The 22188-nt window shown below is 39.6% G+C and overlaps 2 protein-coding genes across 3 annotated transcripts in view; both read left to right on the top strand.

Annotated features, from left to right (window-relative positions):
• Positions 1–2284: 2284 nt before the first annotated feature.
• Positions 2285–7154, top strand: LOC120737224 (diablo homolog, mitochondrial-like). Its single transcript, XM_040037804.1, has 6 exons — positions 2285–2405; positions 2819–2951; positions 3055–3177; positions 5582–5692; positions 5843–5939; positions 6301–7154. Exons 1-6 carry the CDS (start codon positions 2362–2364, stop codon positions 6504–6506), a joined length of 714 nt encoding a protein of 237 aa, XP_039893738.1. The 5' UTR covers positions 2285–2361; the 3' UTR covers positions 6507–7154.
• Positions 7155–11503: 4349 nt separating this feature from the next.
• Positions 11504–22188, top strand: part of nectin3a (nectin cell adhesion molecule 3a) — a 35899-nt gene continuing 25214 nt past the window's right edge. The window contains exon 1 of one of the 2 annotated variants that reach the window (XM_040037589.1): positions 11504–11699. In XM_040037589.1, the coding sequence (XP_039893523.1) occupies positions 11612–11699 (88 nt within the window). In that variant the 5' untranslated portion in view covers positions 11504–11611. The remainder of the gene's footprint in view (positions 11700–22188) is intronic. The other variant, XM_040037588.1, reaches the window with a different exon arrangement.

Here is a 22188-nt window from a genome sequence, read left to right as displayed (position 1 = left end):
ATGTGATGCAGTCACGTGACCAATTAAACAAAGATAGCGGAGGGCATTATACAGCAGTTGTTTTGATTGCTCTCGATTTTGACAGCCCTAAAAAGATTAATATCAGTTTGTACATGCTCCAGATGGCTTTTCTTCAAATTCTTTAATTCTCACTCGCTTTTGCGCATGCGCAGGACTGGAACGTAAGCGTTTTGGGCCGTTTCAATGTGGATGCACGTGTGGACACGGAGCGTTTTCAGACGAAAAACACAGTTTTCAAATCTATCCGGGCTAGTGTGGACATAGTCAGAGTCACCAGCTCAAACCTGTCAAAGACAGCAGAGCAGGAAGCAGAGACTGTGGGGTCATGAGCAGAAGGAGAGATTTTGAGCCCTGGTGGAGGAGACCTTCTCAATAAAAAAGTGTAAAAAGATTTTCACAGGCTACAAGGGCTCGATACAGTCAGTATGTGGTGCACTAAGAACAGAGCTAATGGTCTGTTATTAAAACATGCGAGTTGTGACATTTTGACACATTAATGTCAGAGAAGTGTTTACTTTTGGTACCTTTTACACTTTTTTGATACTGACTCCAACAGTCCTTTAGCATCTGTAATGACACTTGTAGTTTGTCCTTTCTCCATATGCGCTCAGCTCACGGCACTCGCGTCTGACAGCTCGGGTCATGTTGTTCAGCCAGGGCTCAGATTTAGTTTTAGGCAGCCTGGTTTTTAATGGAGCCACAGTGTCCAAAGCAGTCCCACAGGTAGAATAAAACCAAGAGCTCAGTTCCTCAGTCTGGGTGCATAAAAACTCCAGGATTTTATAGCTCTGGTTAAAAACTCATGAAAACTGCTCAGCAGTGGAGGAGTTAAAAATGTGACAGTGCTGAGCAGCAGTACGACGTTTAACTGAGGTACAGGCAAGAGGAACTACAAACACCACACTACTATGGTCAGAAAACACAGGATCACAAATCTCTATGTTAAAAACAGAAAAATCTTGAGATAAAACAAGATCCAGTGTGTCCACGTTCATGTGTGGGACTGGTCACACATTGCACCAAATTAAAAGAATCGATAAGGTTTAAAATGCCCTTTGCCATGGGCATGTCAGGGCAACACACATGAATATTTAGAAAAAAAGACACACAGGAAGAAACTTCAAATGCATGCATGAGGTGCAGAAATGTGCCAAAAAGACCATAACACTTCTGGGTTTTTTTCTGCTTTTAGTTTGGGTGTCTTTTTCTAAGGGCCTTCAACTTGTCTGCCTGTCTGTCCATTTGATTTCGAGATATATATACACACACAAGGTCGCCCCCCTGTGGTTAAAGAGCTACATGCACTGTTTGTATAGATAGATAGATAGATAGATAGATAGATAGATGGATAGATGGATAGATAGATAGATACAAACAGTGCATGTAGCTCTTTAACCACAGGGGGGCGACCTTGTGTGTCTTTGCAGAGCTTTCACTTCATTGTTAGATGAAGATTACAAGATTGTCCAACACAAGGCACATTCAGCCCTTGTAGAAATTGATATGAAAGCTTTGACAGTTACACAGAAATACCATGGGTGAACACTCCAATTTCAGTATTAGCAGCAGCCATTAATACCATGTAGTCAGAAATCAGAAAACTATAATACACTGTTTCAGGGTTTAAACATGGGGGGTGTAAAGAATCAGTCTTTCAATAGAACAAAGATATTTTCTTTTCTTTTCTTCTTTAAATCAAAATCTATAAAAGGGCAGGGACAGGGTTTAAGCAGACCTGATCATACAGAACTGGATATTTGGAGCACTTGACACATAGGAATATGATATTTCCATGAATACCTGCGTCTAATGAAGTCAAGAGTAATATCAAGAGTAAACGTCATGAGTATTGTATATATTAAACTCCTAGAAGAACAAGTCTCTTTGTATTTTTTGATTTTACTGAAGAATTTCCATATCCAACAGTCATACATCCTAACATCATATCTTCATCATCATATATTCATTTTTATTATTAGTTTTTATACTGTGGTAACCCCAATGCAATAACAGCCTAATGTTACGCAAAGTGTAAGATAATGAAGATATAAATTCAAAAAATGCACAAATATGCTCCCAGTGCTTTGTTGCACCCTTGTAGTTTGGATCTTGCTGGCATAGTTCGCATGAGTGAGTACAGAAATGATTTGTATTCTCACAGCAGTAAGTAGTCTAGTCATTATACTGATAGAAAATGTTTTCCGTTTTATTCGATGTCCTTTAAAAAGAACAGCGTTAGAAAAGGATAAATGAATATAGAAATGCACCCTGTATTGTATGTCCCTCCTCGGCTTCCGTTGGAGCCCTTTGCTCGATGTGTTGTAATTGCGACTGATCAATATGGCCGCGCTTAGGAAGGGAGCAGTGTATCTCCGTTTCGTCAGGTAAGGCATTAAGGTTGAATAAACATACGTACTGATTTTGTCATCAGGTCGATTTATCCTAGGCTGAACTGACTTTTGAAAAGAAAATCCTTTAGTGTAGGAAAATGATTTTTTTGTTTGATATCGCGGTTAACAATGGCAACGGGAAGTTATGAGTCTTAAAGTCATAACTCATCTACGCTTAAATGAGGGTTGTTTTTGTAACTCAATAAAAATGTTAAAAAAAAATGACATTCATGTGTAAATCAGCTTCACTTTTGTTTTCATTTTTTTATTTGGTTTTTGTTTGTTTGTTTGTTTGTTTTTCCCTTGTTGGGCTTTTTGAGCTTTGGTACCTGATCGACTGGTAAAAACGTCATGGATTTCACTGGAATTCGCAGCCTGAAACTGAAAGTATTTTTTTGTTTTATCAGGAGTTCCGGTGGTGTCCTGTTGAGCAGCAGAAAGCCTGCAGTTAGTAAACTGGGAAAATGGAGAAATATTCTATACACAGGTGTAGCGTCGTTAGCTGTGGGCGGTGGGCTGTGTGCTGTACCTTTCAAACAGGTGAGTCGGCCTCCCTGCCCCAGCAGTTGTTACAAACTTCACAGCAGTATATATCCGCTACCTGACCTACTTTACATGTTTATGTTCTGTGTCTTTGCTGCAGGTTGAACCCCTTTCTCATGACTCCCTAATCAAAAGAGCAGCCTCTCTGGCGACCGACAGCTCAAGCACTTTTCTCTCTCAGACCAGTCTAGCACTAATAGATGCCATCACAGAGTACGCCAAAGTAAGTCTGGCTCTTATGGGAAACTTTCTGTCCAATTAGTAAAATCTAGTCCAAGTTCATGTTTATTGTAGCATTTTTACCATCACAGTTGATGGGAATTTATCTCGATGGGCTCACATATACTGCAAGAAACATCCAACAACACACAACTCTGCACAACATGGTATAAAAATACAAGTTCATGCTATAGATCACCCCATAAAAAAACTCCACTGGATCAGTTTTCTTTAAAATGACTTTAGTGGAACAACAGTCCACAGTGCAAGAGGATCATTTAATATACAGCTTAATATATAACTTTTAATTATTATAATTTTTAGTGCTATTATAATAAAGATAATAGCATAAATTTCAGTGCATAATACGTTCAGATTATATCATCACAGCTGGATGTAAATAAACTGAATTAATAAAAGGTTCAGTGCGTATTTAAGCTTGGGGGTAGGTAGTACTCCTGAAGTCTGATATTCTGCTACTATTACTCTTGTATCTTTTGCCTGATGGGAGAACATTGAACAGGTTATGTGAAAACTAGTACTACATTTTTCTACTAAAGTATATACTGATCAGCCACAAAATTAAAGTTGAGTAGTACCTGCCCAAACAGTTTTCACCTGTTATGACATGGTCGCTCTGTGCCCATGCTCAAATCTTGGCAGCAGATCCTTTGGATCCTGTGTTCTGCAGGATGGTGTGGGCTCCATAGATCAGATAGTTCTGGCCCATCACCTAAAGATTATACTGTGATCGTAGGGGTTTGGAGGCATTATATTGTGTTTTTGCTAATGTTTATTTATTTGGTTTCTTGTGTGTGCCCCTTGATTTTGCAGTAATTAAACATAATTCAGGAGGGACATCCAGCGTAAAATTCAGCCAAATCACTACCTGCCTACCTGCTGTAATGAGCCCCTGTGAAAAGGCAGTAGCCAGAGTAGCTGCTTGTTCTTTTTCCGACTGAATGCCTTTCCTGTCTGTGGGAAACATGAGCCCGATCATGCCTTGCTCAAAGCAGTAACATCATCACTCTGTCATCAGCAAAGCAGACAATCACATAATTCAGTATATAAACACCTGGTCCACAGACTCCTCAGTCTAACATCTTGTAAAGATTATTACTACTGATGACACCCACTGGCAACTATACCTATCACCAAGCATTGCACAGTTCTAAATAAGAATTAGACTATCAGTAACTATGATCAATACATGTGTTCACGAAATCTTCAAAACATAGCAAGAAAAACTGGTATAAAAACAGCATGCTGTGACTGTTATGAACTGTGTGTTTCAGCAAATACTATTTTCGTTAACATAACCGAGGCTGTTTCAGTTGCTTAGTACAGTTCAGTGAGAGAAAAACAAGTAACAATGTCTAAATTTGTCATGTGTAACAAAAAAAAATGTTCTTTCAAAAATTAGTTTTTCAGCATTTTGGGGGAGTTAGTTTCTTTTTTGTCACATCCCCATGAAAAAATTGTTCACACAGCACACTTGTTTTTATTTATTATAAAAACAACACAGTGTCCCTGTAAATAAATGTCAGTAAACGACCTGTGGATCATGTGTCATGTCTGGAACAAATACATCAGTGAGGTATTTTTTGACCTCTGCAGTGGCATCAATGCTTGCACGGTGGGTATAGCTGGGTTTCACTGTCAAAGAGTTCCCACAAACTATCTGCTGATTCTTTTGCTGTGGTTGCTGCTGACACTGATGATGATCATAATGACATATGTTTTTTGGGTATTTAGTGTCATCAGGTTTGTTCAGCAGTCTGCTGATCAAACATAGAAGCACCAGAAAAGCCACTTTGTCAAAAATGGCATGAAATGAACCAAAACATCAGTTAGCTGTGGTTATATGATGTGGCTATTTTGAACCATGTTTCAGACCAGTGTACAGAATATCATGTAAGGCCAGTATCGAGTTTCCCATTCCCAGTGAGTACACATCATGCCTGTTCAAAAATCTGCTTATTAGCTTGATAAATAAAGGTTTATAAAATCACGAGTTTGCAGACTGCAGTGCTTATCCTGCTCAGTGCAACACATTAAACTGCATGTGAAAATGCCTCCAAATATCACTTTGTTCCAACACTTTCATGCTCTCAGATTGCATCATAAATCTAGCAACTGTTTAATCTTGCAGTTAAAACCATTAAAATAAAGTTTAATTTGTTTGAACATGTGCAGTGGAGAAATGGACAACAGTAAATGGTGACTATGGAGCTGTTTAGGGATGAAGTGAAGAAAAAGACAGGGAAATTGTTGGTGTGACTTAAGATAATGTAAAGGATAAGGTGAAGCGGGGATAGATGTTCTGCTGTGGTGACCCCTGAAGTGTTCCTACTGTTTCCAAAGTACTACTAAGTTGTTCTTTAATAAGCTCCTTGTCCTTATTCCAGGCTGTGCACACACTCATTGCCCTACAAAAACGATATCTGGATTCACTGGGAAAACTAACCCCAGCAGAGGAGGATTCAGTCTGGCAGGTGATCATTGGCCAGCGTGCAAAGGTCAGTCTTCATTGCTCTCTTCGGTTAGAAGTATTTAAAGAAAACCTCTCGTTTTGTTTTTTTTTCGTCATTCTTTGTAAATGTGACCACAGATTTACAAACAGGTTGCTGTAGATCTGTTTGGGTCTTATTCTGATTTTGTCCTGACAGGTTAATGACAGACAGGAAGACTGCAAGCATTTCGAGTCAACCTGGTTCAGTGCAATGAAGCTCTGTGAAGCAGCAGCTGAGGCCGCATACACATCAGGTGTGTTTTTTTTTGTTTTGTTTTGTTTTAATAAAAAATAAAAAAATCGGAACTATTTGGCTTGTGTGGTACAACAGTCAGGTTGTAGTGTTGAGGCAAGTTCTCTTAGGGTTCATCTTTTTGAAGCTTTCTACATTGCCATTTGTGGTGGTTTCCATTCAGGTGCTGACAGCTTTGCACCTTGATCGGTGTATGGATCATTTGCTGTCACTCTGCAGACGGACAGGTTTTTGCATTTAAACAGAATGGAGATGATGGACAAGGAAGGCTGCCTAATGACTTTAGCTAATGTCTGAACTGGACAGGGTTGTTGTGTGAGTCTTTGAACACTGTTTGCATTTGTTTTTTTGTTTTTTTTCAGGGGCTGAGCATGCGTCTGTAACTGCAAGGACGAACATTCAGTTGGCCCAGGCGCAAGTGGAGGAGGCACGAAAACTCTCACTAGATGCAGATAAGAAGTTGGCCGAGACTAAAGTAATGGAGGTTCAAAGGATGGCACAGTATGCCGCCTCCTTAGAGGATAATGAGGAGGAAGAGGTGCCTGAGGCTTATCTAAGAGAGGACTGAAACAAACAGCCACAAGTATCAGAAAACAATAACTTCTCATTATTCTAACACGGTCTTCTTTTATGATGTGTAATATATTTGGTTTGGTCAAACTGATGTGCTAACATCAACAACATCAACAAAAGGGTATCTATAATTCAGAGCTTCTTGGAAGAGTGTTTCTTTAATGGTTTTTTTTTTTTTTTTTTGGGTTACCAACAGTGAACGAACACAAATCATTTGTATTATGTCAAGATTTATTGCAATAAATACAAACATCCTGTGTAAACAAAATGCAAACTGTTTTTCGTGTTGTTGTTGTTATGGTGTTGATCCACAGAAAATGCGTTTTTAATTTCTGCTAAAATTGGACAGGAGACAGTGTGTCCACTTTACATTGTTGCCAAACTCAATTGTTAGTGTTTCAAATGAGATGCACGAGTGCCAACTATGCGAACAAAATATCCCCTGTGGTCATTGTGAAAATGTTCTGTTTTCTAAAATGACCAGAAGACACTTTGTAAACACAGTAAGTTTGCCCAGATGACTGACTGTCAAGCACCTTCTTTGCGCATTACAATAGTTCTTGCATGTTTTGTTTTGTTGTTGCAGTTGAAATGTCTACAGATTCCCACCCTTATGTCCCTCTGAAGAAGTCTTTAAAAACAGCGTTAGCTTGCTTGTTATTTGTATCTCTTGTTTTCACTCAGCAGCTTTACCTTCACTGCTAATTACCCATGTCCTGATTCAGTTCAATAGAGCTTTTAGGCAGGTTTCAAAACCCCTCTGCTTTCCTGTCGTCACTTCATCCACAGCAGCAGTCTTTCCACACTGCCACTGAACAGGAAAAAATTGAAGACTCAACCTCTGGAAAAACATTAAAAATGTATGAATTATGATGCTTTAAGGAAAAATTTAAAACATGGGAAACAAGAGTTTTTCATAATTGGATATAATGTCTTTGTTCCCAGGAAAGTTAAAAATGTGATGAAGCAGAGAAACTTGTCTTAGTTTATTTATGCTTATTCCAGCAGATGGCGATCTAAGTCCACTCCACTACACATCTTTGCCCTCTGCTTCAGTGGGATGCATTGCATTTACATTTTCATATCATGCCACATGTATTTTATATATGCAAAATGCAACTCATATTTTACTCCAGCACATGCAGCTGGTATTGATTTGTTTTGAATTAATAGTTGTGATTAAACAGGAGCCCCAGATTGTACTGCATACCTACATTTACATATGGCATTTTGTCCCTGAACTGGTGTCTGCACATAAAGTACAGTGAGACTCTGTATGAATTTTAATTAGTTTGAATTCCAAACACTAATTTATTTCTTCAGTTGTTACTTTTATGCATCTCTTAAGAGTTGATTGAATACTGAGGAATTTTAAATAACGTTTTAAAGATGTGCACAGTTACCGGCCTTATCCATAGAGTACCTGTTACAGAGGACATACTATCTTAATTTCACATGTACTTTCTTAAGGTCGGTGTGTACTACAGAGGTCATTTCATACAGAGCTCATTATGGGAAAGACCTGTGTGGAGGTGCAAGCACAAGTGTGTAGCGTCAGCAGTGAGGTGACCTCTCCTCGTTGTAGATGGTCAAACCTTGGCAGGAGATGGGACCGAAAGTGTGGCTACAATGGGGGAGGAATGGGTGGGAGGTTTTGAGGTGTGCAAGGGCCAGCTGACCAGTGCGACTAGTAAGGAATGTTGTGTTTAACAAAGGCTGTTTTCACAGACTGTAAAACCAAATTTCCCAGACAGCCTGTGTGGATGTGCAGCCACTGGTCACAGGGGAGGTGGTGCCAGTGCAGCATTGCTTGCCTGGAAGAAAATGTAATAACACTTAGTGAAAAGTATTTTTGCTGCATAAAACCTCAATGAGGTAACCACAATTACAAAGGTCATGGGACATAAATGCTCATAAACTATTTAGTGCTACTGAGGGGGATTTAAGTATTTATGCAGCAGTATGCATTTATGCCAGTGGTGTGGAATAAGCCTTGCTGAAGCAGTTTTTGCCCAAATTGTTGATATAATTAACACATTAAGAGTTGGATAATCGAAAATAAGATGTGAATTATCATCTCATAAAGACAAGAGGTTGCCTGCTGCACTAACTCTATCGTTTCAATGCAAAGTGCCCCAGGAGGGGAGATTGATTAGTGAAAAGGCCATCACTTTCACCTGGGGATTTATAGCTCTTTGAGGATATAAATAAACCACCAGAGGGTATGAAGGTAGGGGGTACAGTGTGGTGACACATCCCGGGTCATGCTTTAATCACTGTAAAGCTGAGCTATAGCACTGAGAGGGAGTGAGTTCAGTTCTGCAGGAGATGGAGGTTCCCTGCAGAGTTCACATTGCCCTGATGAGGACTCGGAGCTAATAGAGTCTATAAAGACATCACTGCAGAATGAAACTGGTGGCTCAACGCGAGGGAGGCACATCGAAACAAGCATTTTTGCTTATCTTCAGTGAATAAATATGATGTTCGCCTAAAATTGCTGAGCGAGCAAGTTTATCAGCTCAAGCTTCAGCGCGTGATAATAACACAGTGCTGCACACAGCGTCGGATTCCTGAATGTGTAAAAGCTGTAATTATCTCAAAGAAAAGAACAATGCAAGAGTGTTTCATTACCACTTTGTTTTAGGACAGAGTAGTCGAAGTGTGTCTGCATTCACGCTGATGAGTGCACACTTTTTTCCCCCAGCACTGTACCTGCATGTGATTGCTTTGTCCTTCAGTGACTGATCTCCTGGGGTTTATATTAACTTTCACATTCACTTCCTTGTTTCCACTACAGTTTTAGGATAGTTCAGCATATCTGTGACTGAGTTAACATTAATAAGCTGGTTAAAAAAAAAAAACCTTTGTGTGCACTGTGTGCACTGAGGCTTGGTTAATGGTACAGCAATGTTAGCATTTCTGGTGTGTGAGGCTGTGTGTAGGGGTTATTGTCAGTTTCCTTTTTTTAACGTGCTAAAGGACTGAGGGAGAATGGCTCATGACGCGTATTTTGTGTATTTTACTGTAATTAAGGAGGTTAGAAGGGGCATAAAGTGATTGACTGGACTTGCTAAAGTGAAAGCAGCACTTATATCATCTTACAATCTCCTCAACACCTGCTTATGAAAATGTGATGTAAAATAGATTGGGTTTGGTCATTAGAGAGACTGAAGGGTAACCAGTAGGTTGCTGTTTTTAATCCCCACAAAACCCGTGAACCCACTAAAATCATCTTTAGTATATTCTTAAGCAACTTGATGAACCTTTGCCTGTTCAGTTGCTGCACTGAAGACGATAATCATGATTAAAAAGCAAATGGTTATTTGTGCTATAAATAGTTCTGTTCACATTTAATGTCTGTTTGCACAAGTGAGACCTTAAAACAAGGAAATTCCTCACTCGTTCCACAAAAAAGAAGAAAAAAACAAACAAACAAATAAACAAACAAAACTTCATTATATGTGAGGTTTTAGTACTTCTTTCTTTTAAAACTGTTTATGATCCTTATCAGATAGGTTTATATTAACTTAGGGGTGAAATCAATATCTTTTTTGACCCTAGTCATAGTCAAAATTTGATCCTTTCTAACTGCAAAAGTCCTTTCAGCTGTATCAAGATAGTCTTATGAAACTGTGCCTCTTAATAAATGTAGTACTATTTCATCAATCTTGCGTATGAAAATGTTTTTGACTCCCTCTTGCTAATCCTGCTGTCCCTACAAGAACAACAACAATGACTGCTATTGCTAAGGTTGTAATATTTCATGTGAAAATAATTAAGCAGTTTAGATGTTTCTACTTTTTTTTCATCACCCGGGAGGTTTTTGATCGGTCCCATATTTTACAGCCCAAACATACAGCAACAGATGGTTTATATGGCCCCACGGAGACCCGATTTCAAATCATGCAGTCAGTCTGGGATTGCGTGAACAGGCAGACGATACCAAGACAGCCTAAATCCACTGAAGCACTATGGCAAGTTATCCAAGATGTTTAGACAACCTCATTTTCTTTGACAGGAAGAACTGACACTGTTTAAAAGATAAAGAGTGCTTATACCAAAAAGTTCTACTTTTAGCCGCTTTTTAAATTAAATTAAAAACAAGAATCACTTATTTCTGAAAGCATCCTTTCTTTGCTGCAAAACTTGACTAAGTCGTCTATTTTATGACTGGATAAAGTCACTTCAGTTTGGCAGTTAGCCTATTGCATACTTGAACTATACTGTGACATCTAAAAAATCTCAAAGCTATCTGAAACGTCAGTTTGGGGCAAGTTTTCCCAACACAATCAATACAAGCAAGCCACGATAGATTTTTTTTTTTTCTTAAGACTGGGTTGTCTACTAAGAGTCAGTGCTTGCATTGTAGTATCTGCTCTAGGCTTTGAAGCCCCCTGACATATACCAATGAAATTATAATGAGAGAAAATCTACTACTACAACTACTACTACTACTACTACTACTACTACTAATAATAATAATAATAATAATAATAATAATTAAAATAATAATAATAATAATAATAATGAAAAGAAGAAGAAGACAAAGAAATGAGCGAAAATAAGAATAAATAACTAAATGGATTTGATATATAAATTTAAAAAAAACTTCTTAACAATCAAACATCGACAACTGGCTCCACACGAGAAACTAACTGAAATTAAACGTAATAAAATAACAATTAAACATAATTTAGAGTGCTGATCGTGATAGCCCTGCTATCTATATTTATGTTGCCCGAATCTGTATATAAAGTACCAAAAAAAAATCCCACAAGCAAACAAACAAACAAAAAGACAAACGGCTCAATGACAAGCATTTCAGAACTGCGCTAAAAGTGTATACACACGGGGACGAGTGGGTCAGCGCGCGTGCGTTCTTAAGTTTCATGTGTTTTTGTTTTGTTTTGTTTTTTTTTGTTGACTTGCAGAATGGTACAGCCCACGCGGTTCTGTCGCTATGGAGAGAGGCTCCCCAGGAGCACGAGCCAGAGAGAGAGAGAGAGAGAGAGAGAGAGAGAGAGAGAGAGAGAGCAGGGACGAGCGAGGAGCGAGGAGAACGGATCCGGGAGTGCCGAGGCGCACAGACACACAGGAATCATGGAGAAAAGATTACCGCTCAGGAGGACTTTGCCATCTAACGGACTGCGACTTTTAATATCCCTCCTCACCTTATACGGACTTACCGGTGAGTTAACGGTTTCTGTATCATCCCTCCCATAATACTTTTGAGGCCATTGAAAGAAGTTGTTGCAGTAGGATTGCTCGGAGAGGGTCCTCACGGATACAGTCCACTACCCAAACCGGCTGGCTAGTTTTTGTTGTTTTGTGGTGGGCTCGTCCTGCTGCATTTAAGCTAAGCTTAAGCAGGCTAGTTGTTGCCTGTGGACAGTTATCTTTACGTTAACACTGATGGGAAAGTAGGTGCTGCGTCAGTTGACCGTTAGCTAAAACTCACTCTCCTCCCCCCATTTGAATTCAACTCCGTTAACATCAGTTAACTTCTTTACATCGGAGCGACTGTTACACACAAGCTAACTGTGTTAAGATTTTCAGCTTATTCCAGGAGACATAACTCAGACACGGCACTGATTGGTGTTATGGTGATAATGGGCAGACCTTCAAGCTGAGGTTACTTACAGTATGTCACATCATGACTTGGCTAACATCATTCAGGGCGTTTGGGGGATTTACCGGCTAGTTTGTCTCCCACCCACATGGTTACAAACTGAGGAGAAGCAGTGATTAGAGGTGCACAGAAATAGACAAGAAATGGAACAATCCGGTGTGCCCCGTATGGCTAGGAAAAAAAGAGGCTCCTTTGTGAAAAGTTTGCCAAGTGGTTGGTTACAGATGGATTGGAGGTTATGTGATACATGACAGAAGGAGAGTCAGTGCAGAGTCTTCAGCTTTGGGGTAAGGGGTGGCAGGGGAAATGAAGACATATTTGAGTGCATGCACTGCAGTCGCAGAGTCTGTAGAAGTATTGACCTGCAGTTGGGCTGCATGCCAGCTGAAGCACCTTCCAGCCCCCTCACTGTCCCGAGGAGAGCAGCTGGAGAGCTTTGTTGTGTCTCAGACACAAACACAGATGGATGCTTAAGTAAATACTACCCAGCAATACACCAGTGTTCTTTTCTTTTCTGAATCCAAGAGCAATACACGAAAGAAAAACTTTTACTGTATTGCTCATTGTAATGTGTAACATAGTGTTGTGCGGTATGGAAAAAAAACAACTGCATGATGGTATTTTTTTAAGATTCTGGATGGTTCACAATAGACCTATTATTATTACTATTCTTTACAGAAAATGTGCATTTACATTAACTTTTTCATGGCCATCTGTAAGGTTTATACAAAAAACCCCACTTCTCTTTTAAACCATTTAAAAGGAAAAAAAAACAATCAAAATAATAAGTAAACCACACTTAGACTCTTATCAGTAGTGCTCATGTGTTCAGTAGACTCGATCCTTAATAGACTGCTTGTTCTGCTCTTAGGTTAGATGTCAAACTGGCTCCTTAACATTAATATTTCCACAGCAGAGCTGGGTCTGAAAAAGCCTTGACTAACCTCATATCGTTGCCCTACCTGATTCCCTTTTGCTGTGTGCGAGTAGAGTTCCCTTAGACTTGCCTCCAGTGAAAGTCCAGCACAGAGACAGCATGACACAAAGCGAGTCTCATTTCTTTACAACTGAAAAATCAACAATCGACAAACCCAGCTCCTCTCTGGGTCTCAAGTCATTTGGGTTCATCCCCAGTCTTGTTTTTTTCATCCCCCATATGGCTTCACTGTTCTTGAATGTAATGAGGGAAGCCCACCCTTACTTCCCTAGCTGTTGACACATTGTTATGATGTGTTCAAACCATATGCCAACAGAAGTTTTCATGCGGTGTGATTACATACAGAGTGAGGCGAATTGACAGAACTTTGCGCTACAGGAGTTTTGGATGAAGCTGTTTGCTCAACTTGTGACACACAAAAAAATCCACTTCACAATACGATAGAGGCAAAAAATAAAGAACAAAGCTTGGAGAAAAGCGAGTGAAATCATAGTAAGGCAAGGCAAGTTTATTTATATAGCACAATTCAACAACAAGGTGATTCAAGTAAGGTCTCAAAATACGTGATCATAGCTTGATTCCAACTATTGTGTTTATTTTGTCTCTGCCCTCTTTTAAGGACAAATATTTGTTTGTTTCTAACTTGACTATGTTCATAAGACTAATGCAAGGTCAAACTTTGTGATTTATGTCACAACACTGTGATATTTCTTGGCATCTTTCTGTTTTAGTCATGTAAATGTACTGTTATTAATGCTTTTAGTGGTTTTATCATTAATTATTCTGTACCATGATTTTTTTTCCCCACAGGTTGTGGATTGTTAATATTGAGTATGATTGGAACTGAGTTAATATGGGTATCATCTCAGTACACTCTTCTGCGCTCCTAGTGGCAATATAGTGCATGTAAACCACTTTGAAAACCTGAGCGAGCATTTCGCCTGTTCACCATTATTTTCAAAATTCAAACATGCATGAAATTAAGCTCAGGATGCTGCCCAGCACAAGTGTGGCTCCCAATATAACAGTAACTAATGGCCTTTTAAAAGCTGTGCTTTTTGCCTAGACACTTAGAATTACTATTGATTTATCTCTAATTATATTCTTGCTTAATTGCTTGATCCAAACAATATGTGTTACAGTTTTCCAGAGCTTAAGCTGATGTACAGAGATGCCATGTTTTGTCAGATCTGTAATTAAAGAGCAGATATTTTTGCTTTAAAATCCTAGAAGACTGAGCAAAAACTCTCTGAGAAGCCATGTCTTGTCTTAAATTGTATAATATCTGCTCTTATAGTAAACTGATTAATCGGTTGAGCACTTGTCTTTTGCGCCTGTCCTCCTGCTACAGTCAGTTTCATTTCAGTTGCTTTCAACAAATGTTTTTAAAGAAGCCTCTTCGTGCCTTTATTTTTGTGTCTGTACCCACAAAACACTGGTTCATAAATCAGCACAGCAAACCGATAAACAATGCAATGTTGCAATCTAAGCTGATTAGCCTCAAAGGCGTGTTCAAGTGTGTTTGCTGATTTTCCAGTCCAACATGGTACCTCTACAGCCAGATTTTCTTAGCATGAGCACATACGATAACCTAGCCAGCATTTTTAGTTTTAGGGGTTTTTTTTTTTGGTTTTGTGTTTGGATAAAAATGTGTACAGGTTTTTGACTCGTAAAAACATTGTTAGCAGCCATGTGGTCCTAGGGGACATTGTGATGTAAACACTTTTGAAGTTAGTTTTCTTCACTTCGCTGTAGCGTGTGGACAGGATTTTTGAGGAGGGGATTTGTTAAAAGGCGTGGCCACTGGCTGTGAGGACTGTAATTGAAGACCATAGTTTTGTGGTTCCTTCTCTTGGGGCCACATGATTCACAATCTAAATAAATAATGTAGTAATGGAGCCACCCCAAATTACAGACTCAGAAATAGATTTGAAAAAGCAGTGCAGCGACTGAGCAGATTTGGTCCTTAAGCTTAATATGATTCTGGACTCATTAATTGACAGCATGATGTAGCCAAGAAAGTTACTTTGTCATTAGGAATATAATTAAAACAACCGTGGCTTTGCCACCACATGGTATAGGGCAGATCAGGTCAAGACCCTTTTGTTGGGGGAGGAGATTGGATAACTTAATATAAAGTTACATCCCAGTCTTACTGGCTTTTCTGAGCAATTACAGCGTTAATACCTTGGATCGAGTGATTTAACTTTTTCAGGACTGATTACAGACATTAGTAATTATAGGATAACCAATATTTTAATATATGTTTTTAAAAATAGCATGTTGTCATGTTTTTATTCTGCTATTTTAATGCTTATTTTTTCATGTTTTAAGTATCAGCTGTTGTGGTGTTTTAGTGTCTGTTTAAGCCTTATGCACTATTGGGGTTAGCACTGTTGCCTCACAGCAAGAAGGTCCTTGGTTTAAATCCACCATCTGGCCAAGGCCTTTCTATACGGGTACACCGACTGCAGATGTTTACCTGTCTCTCTGTGTTAGCCCTGCGACAGACTGGTGACTTGTCCATGGTGTACTCTGCCTCTCACCCTGTGGCAGCTGGGATAAGCTCCAGCTACCCTAAATTGGATAAGCAGTAGAAAACTGATGGATGAATATTCAGTGTAGTCTGAAGCTGCCTGCTAACTTAACCACTAGCATAACCCTTTGCCCTTTTGCTGTTTTAGTGTAGCTTTCGCCACTGTGATCCTTTTTCCTTATCTAGTCCCAATATGTCTTGGTTTTCTTCAGTTTTGACAGCATTGTCTTACTTTCACCCCTACAGCTGGCCTGATAGCAAGCCTGCTATCCTTGCCTTCATTGGATGTCACTGCAAAATATTGCATTTGATCATTAATGCATCTGGGAAGCTGTGGATGCTTGTCATGGTTGTGTGGTCGTACAGCAGAAAGAATTGCAGCATTTATTGCAAGGTCAGCTATATCTGCGATATGCAGTCCAAACCACAGCTCCACTACAGGAGCTGCTTCAGACTGTGTTCTGCTCTGTGCTCAGTGGTGATAGGCTTTTGTCCATAGCATATAAACAATCAGAACATTATGTGGGTAGGACCCTATACCACAGAAAGTCATACAGAGAGAGGCAGTTTTGTATTGTGACAAATCAGCATGCAAAAACACAGAATAATGACCCCAATAATCAGCCTATCCATAGCTAATGCTTAAAAATGCTTGTCATGATAAATTTTGCACCACTCACTTGATGCTTCTGCATATTTCAGCTAGTCTCTTCCAAACAGTGATAGTGATAATTTAGCATGACCTATTGATTTATTTGTCAGTAGATTCAACCATTTCTCTTCATTGCTGATGTTAATTATCCACAGTTGTTATTTGTTATCAGAATTATGAGCAAGAAAAATGGCTTTGAAAGAGCATTTTAGCATTTGGATTCACATGTGTGGGTCACAGCTGTCACATCCATCTGAGCCTCCTTATTTGATCTCAGTTGAGAAGCAGCTGACTGAACACCCCCTAATCACATTAAATGCACACAGGGTTTTCTTTTTGAAGGAAGGCCATCAGCAGATGAGTGTGTGGCTTTGTTGTGTAGGCTGGTGTGTAGGCTGTGTGGGGAGTTCAGGGAGCAGTCTGTGGTCACCGGCTCCTGTTGACTCCACCCTTTGCTTCCTCTTCCATGACAGATGTGACTGACTGTCAGAGGCTGTGAATGGCAAGCAGCTTCCTGGTGGTCCTTTAGTGAAAGCTGAGTTGTAAACCGCAGTTTTACCTTTTCAGCACATTTGTTTGTAATTTAAAAGACATCATCGTCAGTGACACTAAAGTTGCTGTTTGTTATACCTTATAAGTGGGGCATAGAAGATGGCACCACTTTCCATTCATTCCAGTGTGAATAGCTCTCTTTTTGTTTTCTTTCTTCTTGAGTGGGCTAATGCACCAGTACGCTTTGGTATTGACTGCAACGTTCCACCAATGTGTTCCAAAGCATTTTGTTGTTTGTTGAACCACTTGTCATTGACATATGAATCTTTCAAAGATCAAAAAGGAGGCACCTAATTCAAGGGGTGAACTGCTGTGCTTTTGCACATTTTGCAATAAAGCACATTTTACACAAATGTGCAAGTAATGCAAGAAAGTCTAAGTAAGCTTGGCTGTGTTAAAGAATAAAGGTGATCTTATCAAATATTGACTTTCAAGAATTATTAGAATTGTAAAAGCTCTATTTTTTGAGTTATATACTGTATACAACCCAATTTCCCATTGTTCTATTGGAGATTATGTATCGGAATTTCAGGAGCGGGACCACGCCTCCAAACACGCTCCTTCCGGTTGTCATCTATATAGGTTCCCCCCAGTTCTGCAAACTGTTCATTCTCGTTTACGTGCCCCACCCTCCCTCCCTCCTTGTTTTCAAGGCCTTCGAGGCCTTCCCCAAACCGCAGCTCAATACATGTCCAAGCATTCACCTTTACCCACTAAAACGCTGTCAAACCTAAAACGAGGACGTGGGCCCAGCTAGTGAAATAAAATATAAAGAAATGAGGGGTGACTATTAGGGGTGCAACGATACACAAAATTCACGGTTCGGTTCGGTTCGATACTTTGGTGTCACGGTTCGATATTTTTTCGATACAAAATAAAATGTTCATGCCTTTTTAATTTGTCATTTATTAAAATTATAAATATATATTTTAACTCAAAAGTACAGTTTTTAAATTTAACCCTAACCCTTGTGCGTGTTTTTTATTTTGACAGCGAATGCGCACCTGCAGACCACTTATGTGCACCCCTGGTTATTTAGCTCGTCATATTGCAGCCACAGAAATTAAAAAAGCAGCAGGATATATATAAAGTGCATAAAGTGCAGCTTTATGGTCCATGAAACCATAAAGCTGCACTTTCTTTTTGCCTTATAGTCTGATTTGTCATAACTTTTCCGTTTTGTGGTAAGCTTTTCTTTGGCTGCCACTTCTTCACCCTGACCTGTCTTATTTGGCTCACCAGAACTAAAATATATATCCTGCTGCTTTTACACACGCACTCACATAAGCTCAGCGATTCTCTGCGCGATCAACCTCTCACATGTTTAAGCTTGCTGCGGGAGATTTCACTTTCACACTTCACATGTTTGCATAGTAAGCTAACGATTAATAAGACGATGTCAGAGGAAATGGTGCACAAATTATCATCACTCACCAATCAGTGCTGTCGCTCTCTATACACAGTTCACGCGATTGCAAAGTGAAAGCAAAAAAACAAGCGCAAATTCAAACGCGATTTCAATATGTCACATATTGACAGTGGCTCACCGATGCCAATGACATAATTACCCAGCTACATTTCCGAAAGAATGCAAAAGCATTGACATATATTTTTCCTTCCTACAGTAGCCGGACGGGCAGGGCAGAGAGAGATTTTGGTAGCCCGACTGGAAAAATCGCTAGCGTCCTAGCCCCAGGACGTCGGGCTAGCGATTTTGCGAGCCCTGTATCTGATTGAGGAATCACTCATCTTTGGAAAAGAGAGTTTATTAGAGAGAAATGGCTCTTTCCAAAATAAAAGCTATACTATCCGCTTCTTCTGGGCTATATTCTCAGCAGCATATTAAACATATCAGGTCCCCATAAGGAGAATCCTGTGCTAACGGCTGTCTAAATGACTCGGATAAAGTTAGTGGCATGCTTGCTTTTGTCTGCTTCCACTTGTCTTTGCACTAGGATGATGTCGGCGTAAATGTGCAGTCATATTCGTTGTGTTCCCACTAGTGCTTTCAGGTTAACCTCGTTAAAATGACCTTAACGCCACAACACGGCAAATCTCCGTTAACGAGCTACCCCTGATAGCCCCGTGCATGGGGCTAGACGGCCAACACGTTAACGAGCTAACTGCGCTAACACACTAGCTCTCATCCATGTAATTGAGCATTGCGTGGCACATCCAACATACTGTTTTACTTTAGTCCATGACGCGCTTACCTTCAGGGTCATACGTCACATGAAAACCAAAATAATTCCAAACGCCAGATCTGAATGAGGGTGGGGGAGGTTCAATTTGCCATGTTGCAAGGAGAGCCTAAATTCTGTCTCGCTAGCTTGCCCTGCGCTCTTCCTTCTGACTATGCTGTCTGTGTGGAACGCTCAGTGGATCTGCGCTCGACAGTGCAGCCTAGGCGGAGTAGTCGAACGCAGATTCACTGAGCGCTCCACACAGACAGCATCGTCAGAAGGAAAGTTGATAAAATAAATTACAAATGTTGTATTGTTCGATACATATGCGTACCGAACCGAAAGCACTGTATCGAACGGTTCAATATCGATACGAATATCGTTGCACCCCTAGTGACTATATAGAATCCATCTAAAAGTAATTTTTAACCCCACTGTCTCATTTTGTCAGTCACTGACTTCTGGTGGTATTTGTTGTTTTATGTCTGTACCAACTTTAGTAGTTACCAGTCATTATGACTGCAGTGCCTGAGTGCTTAGCCATTCAGAATTGGAAGGAAAGGGGAAAATATAGAAAAATACACAAAAAATGCTAATATTAGCAGTACTATTTTTACTAGTGTGTCTTGCCTACTGAATAAATCTTGGATAGACAGGAATCAAATGTTTCAATTACTGAGTCATAGGAAACGGTGCTGTATAAATGTCTTCCAGATATTTCCATGGTTAATTACCTACCGTGAATGAACAGAGGGAAACTTTTTAAACAGTGTTTTTTGTCTGCTGTTTTCAGGAGTCCAGGGTTTTTCCCAGAAAAACAGAAAGAGTAGATCACATTGTGTGGCTGTTAGGGTCACATGAGCACACTGTTGCTTTACAGTCCATATTAAAAAGCTATACATACAGTATGTCCACAGTCAGCAATCCAGTTCCCCAGGAGAGGAGCACAGAGGTTATGGGAAACAGGTGTGGCGGCTGAGCTTCATCCGCTCCGTCTCATTTGTTTCACTCTTTTCAAGTGTGGGATGAGCACGCAGTCAGTTGTGTGCACTGACACACCCCCTGCCACCCAGGTGGGAGATTAACACCCACCAGTCAAATACTGGGCAGTGTTGGTCGTAGAGGGGAAGCTATCTGCAGCGTGGTCTCGTGCCCACAAAGTATGGTGAGTAAGGTGCATTAAATTGAACAAGAATAAGCGCACCTTCATATTACTCATCTGCTCAACCGCATCAAATAATCTCCTGTTGTGTTCTGACTGTGTGCCTGAGTGAGTGACATTTTTACCTATGTAGGTAATTACAGTCAAGACTTCTAACACACATACTGCACTTGAAAGTTTCACAAAATGTGTTGGCCACAGCGTTAAGACAATTTTCTTTTTTTGAAAGTAACTGTTCTTTATTCCCAGTTTGCATCGTACACAGTTCTGCTACTAGTTGGAGAGCAGTTTTGAGAGTGTTTGCAGATCTTTTATACAGACTACTGTGGCAACCCGCTAGTAATGAACGTGATTGCAAGGAGGTTTTTGTGACGTGCCCTCTTTGTACTTGATTTCATCGCGCAAGATCCAGCAACCTCCAGAAACTACTTGACACTCCAGGAGGGAAGGGGATCATTAACCGTGTGACTGAGACCTCAGTTATTTATTTATTTATTTTTTAAAAAGGTATGTAAAGTGGGGCCCTGCGACAGACTGGCGACCTGTCCAGGGTGTACCCTGCCTCTCGCCCTATGACAGCTGGGACAGGCTCCAGCGCCCCCCGCAACCCTGAAAAGGATAAGCGGAAGCGGATGGATGGATGTAAAGTGGGATTTTTTTTTTTTACATATTTAAGAAGTCATGAGTACACCTCCTTTCATGTGCATAGGCTCAAACTCTCTCCTCAAACTCCATCTTTTGTTTATTTTTAGAGGTTGTTTAGTTTTCCTTTTAGCACCAGCCATGTTTTACCCATGTGTGCTCTAAGCTCTCTAGCATGATGTTTATTTAGTAATAAAACATGTGATATGCACAGAGAAAGAAAACAGACATTTTATTAAAAGATGTTTTCACCTCCGTCAGTCAGTCTTAATTCTGGCTTTTATCAAAGACCTTATTTACCCTCCTTGATCTAATTCTCATTGTATGGTTCTTTTTTGTGGGGATAATCATTGACATACACCTGCATTAAGCAGTGAAAGCACAGAAATATTTGGCTAATTGAAGGTTGGAAGGTTCAGTTCCTTGTTCCTCCTGTCCTCATGTGTGCTTGGGCAAGGTACTGAGCTTCAAATGGCCCCAGTTGCATCCATCTCTGTGTGAGTGTGAGATGGGTAAAAAGTAGAGGTGGGAATCACCATACATCCCACGATACGATATTATCACAATACTTAACGCACGATACGATATTATTGCAATTTTTTAAAAATATTTTTGCGATATTCAGATTCTGTACATAAAGGTAAACTTTAGCAATATTCGTTTTATCTAATATCAAAGTCTCGCACTCAGTCTTTCTCTCATTTCAGTCAGTTTTAATGTTGACAAACTGAACGGTTTGTATTACAGTCTAGTCCAACTTAACTGAATGCAACCATCTGGTACAATTATAGCTATTCTGAACTATGGAATTTGTGAAAACTATGCAGCCCATTCAGCAACTGAAGAATTTGAAAGTAAATTAAAAATATATATAATTTTACATTAAATAAAAAAGTTTTAAACTTAATTAAGATAAAACATGTCTTAAATTAAAATAAGTAAACTGTCATGTTTATTGCTGCCAAAAAAAAGTTAAACACATTTGGACAGTGAAGGAATGTCAGGATTCTCGCTCAGAAAAAGGATCAACATGCTCTGAAGTCAGAGCACAAAAACCTTTTTTGTAACAAAATATCGATTTCTGCTGTCCCTGTATCGATACATTATTAGCAAACAAAATATCACGATACTACACAGTATCGATTTTTTTCCCCCACCCCTAGTAAAAAGCACTTAAAGACATGTGGAAAAAGAAAAGTCATATATAAATACCAGTTCACTTGCCGTTTACGGTTGAACTGTGATCCAAACCCAGAAGTGAGAAGGAAATGTTCACTGCATGCTTTATTTACAATAATATATTTTCTCATGAGTGACAGCCTTAAATTATTTCTTGCATTACCAAGGGTAGTTTAAACATCTGACTGCGGAATTTAACATTTAT

The sequence above is a fragment of the Simochromis diagramma genome, unplaced genomic scaffold (assembly GCF_900408965.1).
Source record: "Simochromis diagramma unplaced genomic scaffold, fSimDia1.1 OVJJ01000463.1, whole genome shotgun sequence".
NCBI lineage: Eukaryota > Metazoa > Chordata > Actinopteri > Cichliformes > Cichlidae > Simochromis > Simochromis diagramma.
The sequence above is the reverse complement of the archived record's forward strand: the minus strand, read 5'-3'. Positions and strand labels throughout refer to the sequence as shown.

What these genes read in the sequence shown, in the direction of transcription:
- LOC120737224 (XM_040037804.1), top strand. Translation starts at nt 2,362, where the DNA reads ATGGCCGCGCTTAGGAAGGGAGCAGTGTATCTCCGTTTCGTCAG. An exon ending in GTGCTGTACCTTTCAAACAG is followed by an intron (nt 2,952 to 3,054) that starts GTGAGTCGGCCT and finishes TCTTTGCTGCAG; the next exon opens with GTTGAACCCCTTTCTCATGA. An exon ending in TGAGGCCGCATACACATCAG is followed by an intron (nt 5,940 to 6,300) that starts GTGTGTTTTTTT and finishes GTTTTTTTTCAG; the next exon opens with GGGCTGAGCATGCGTCTGTA.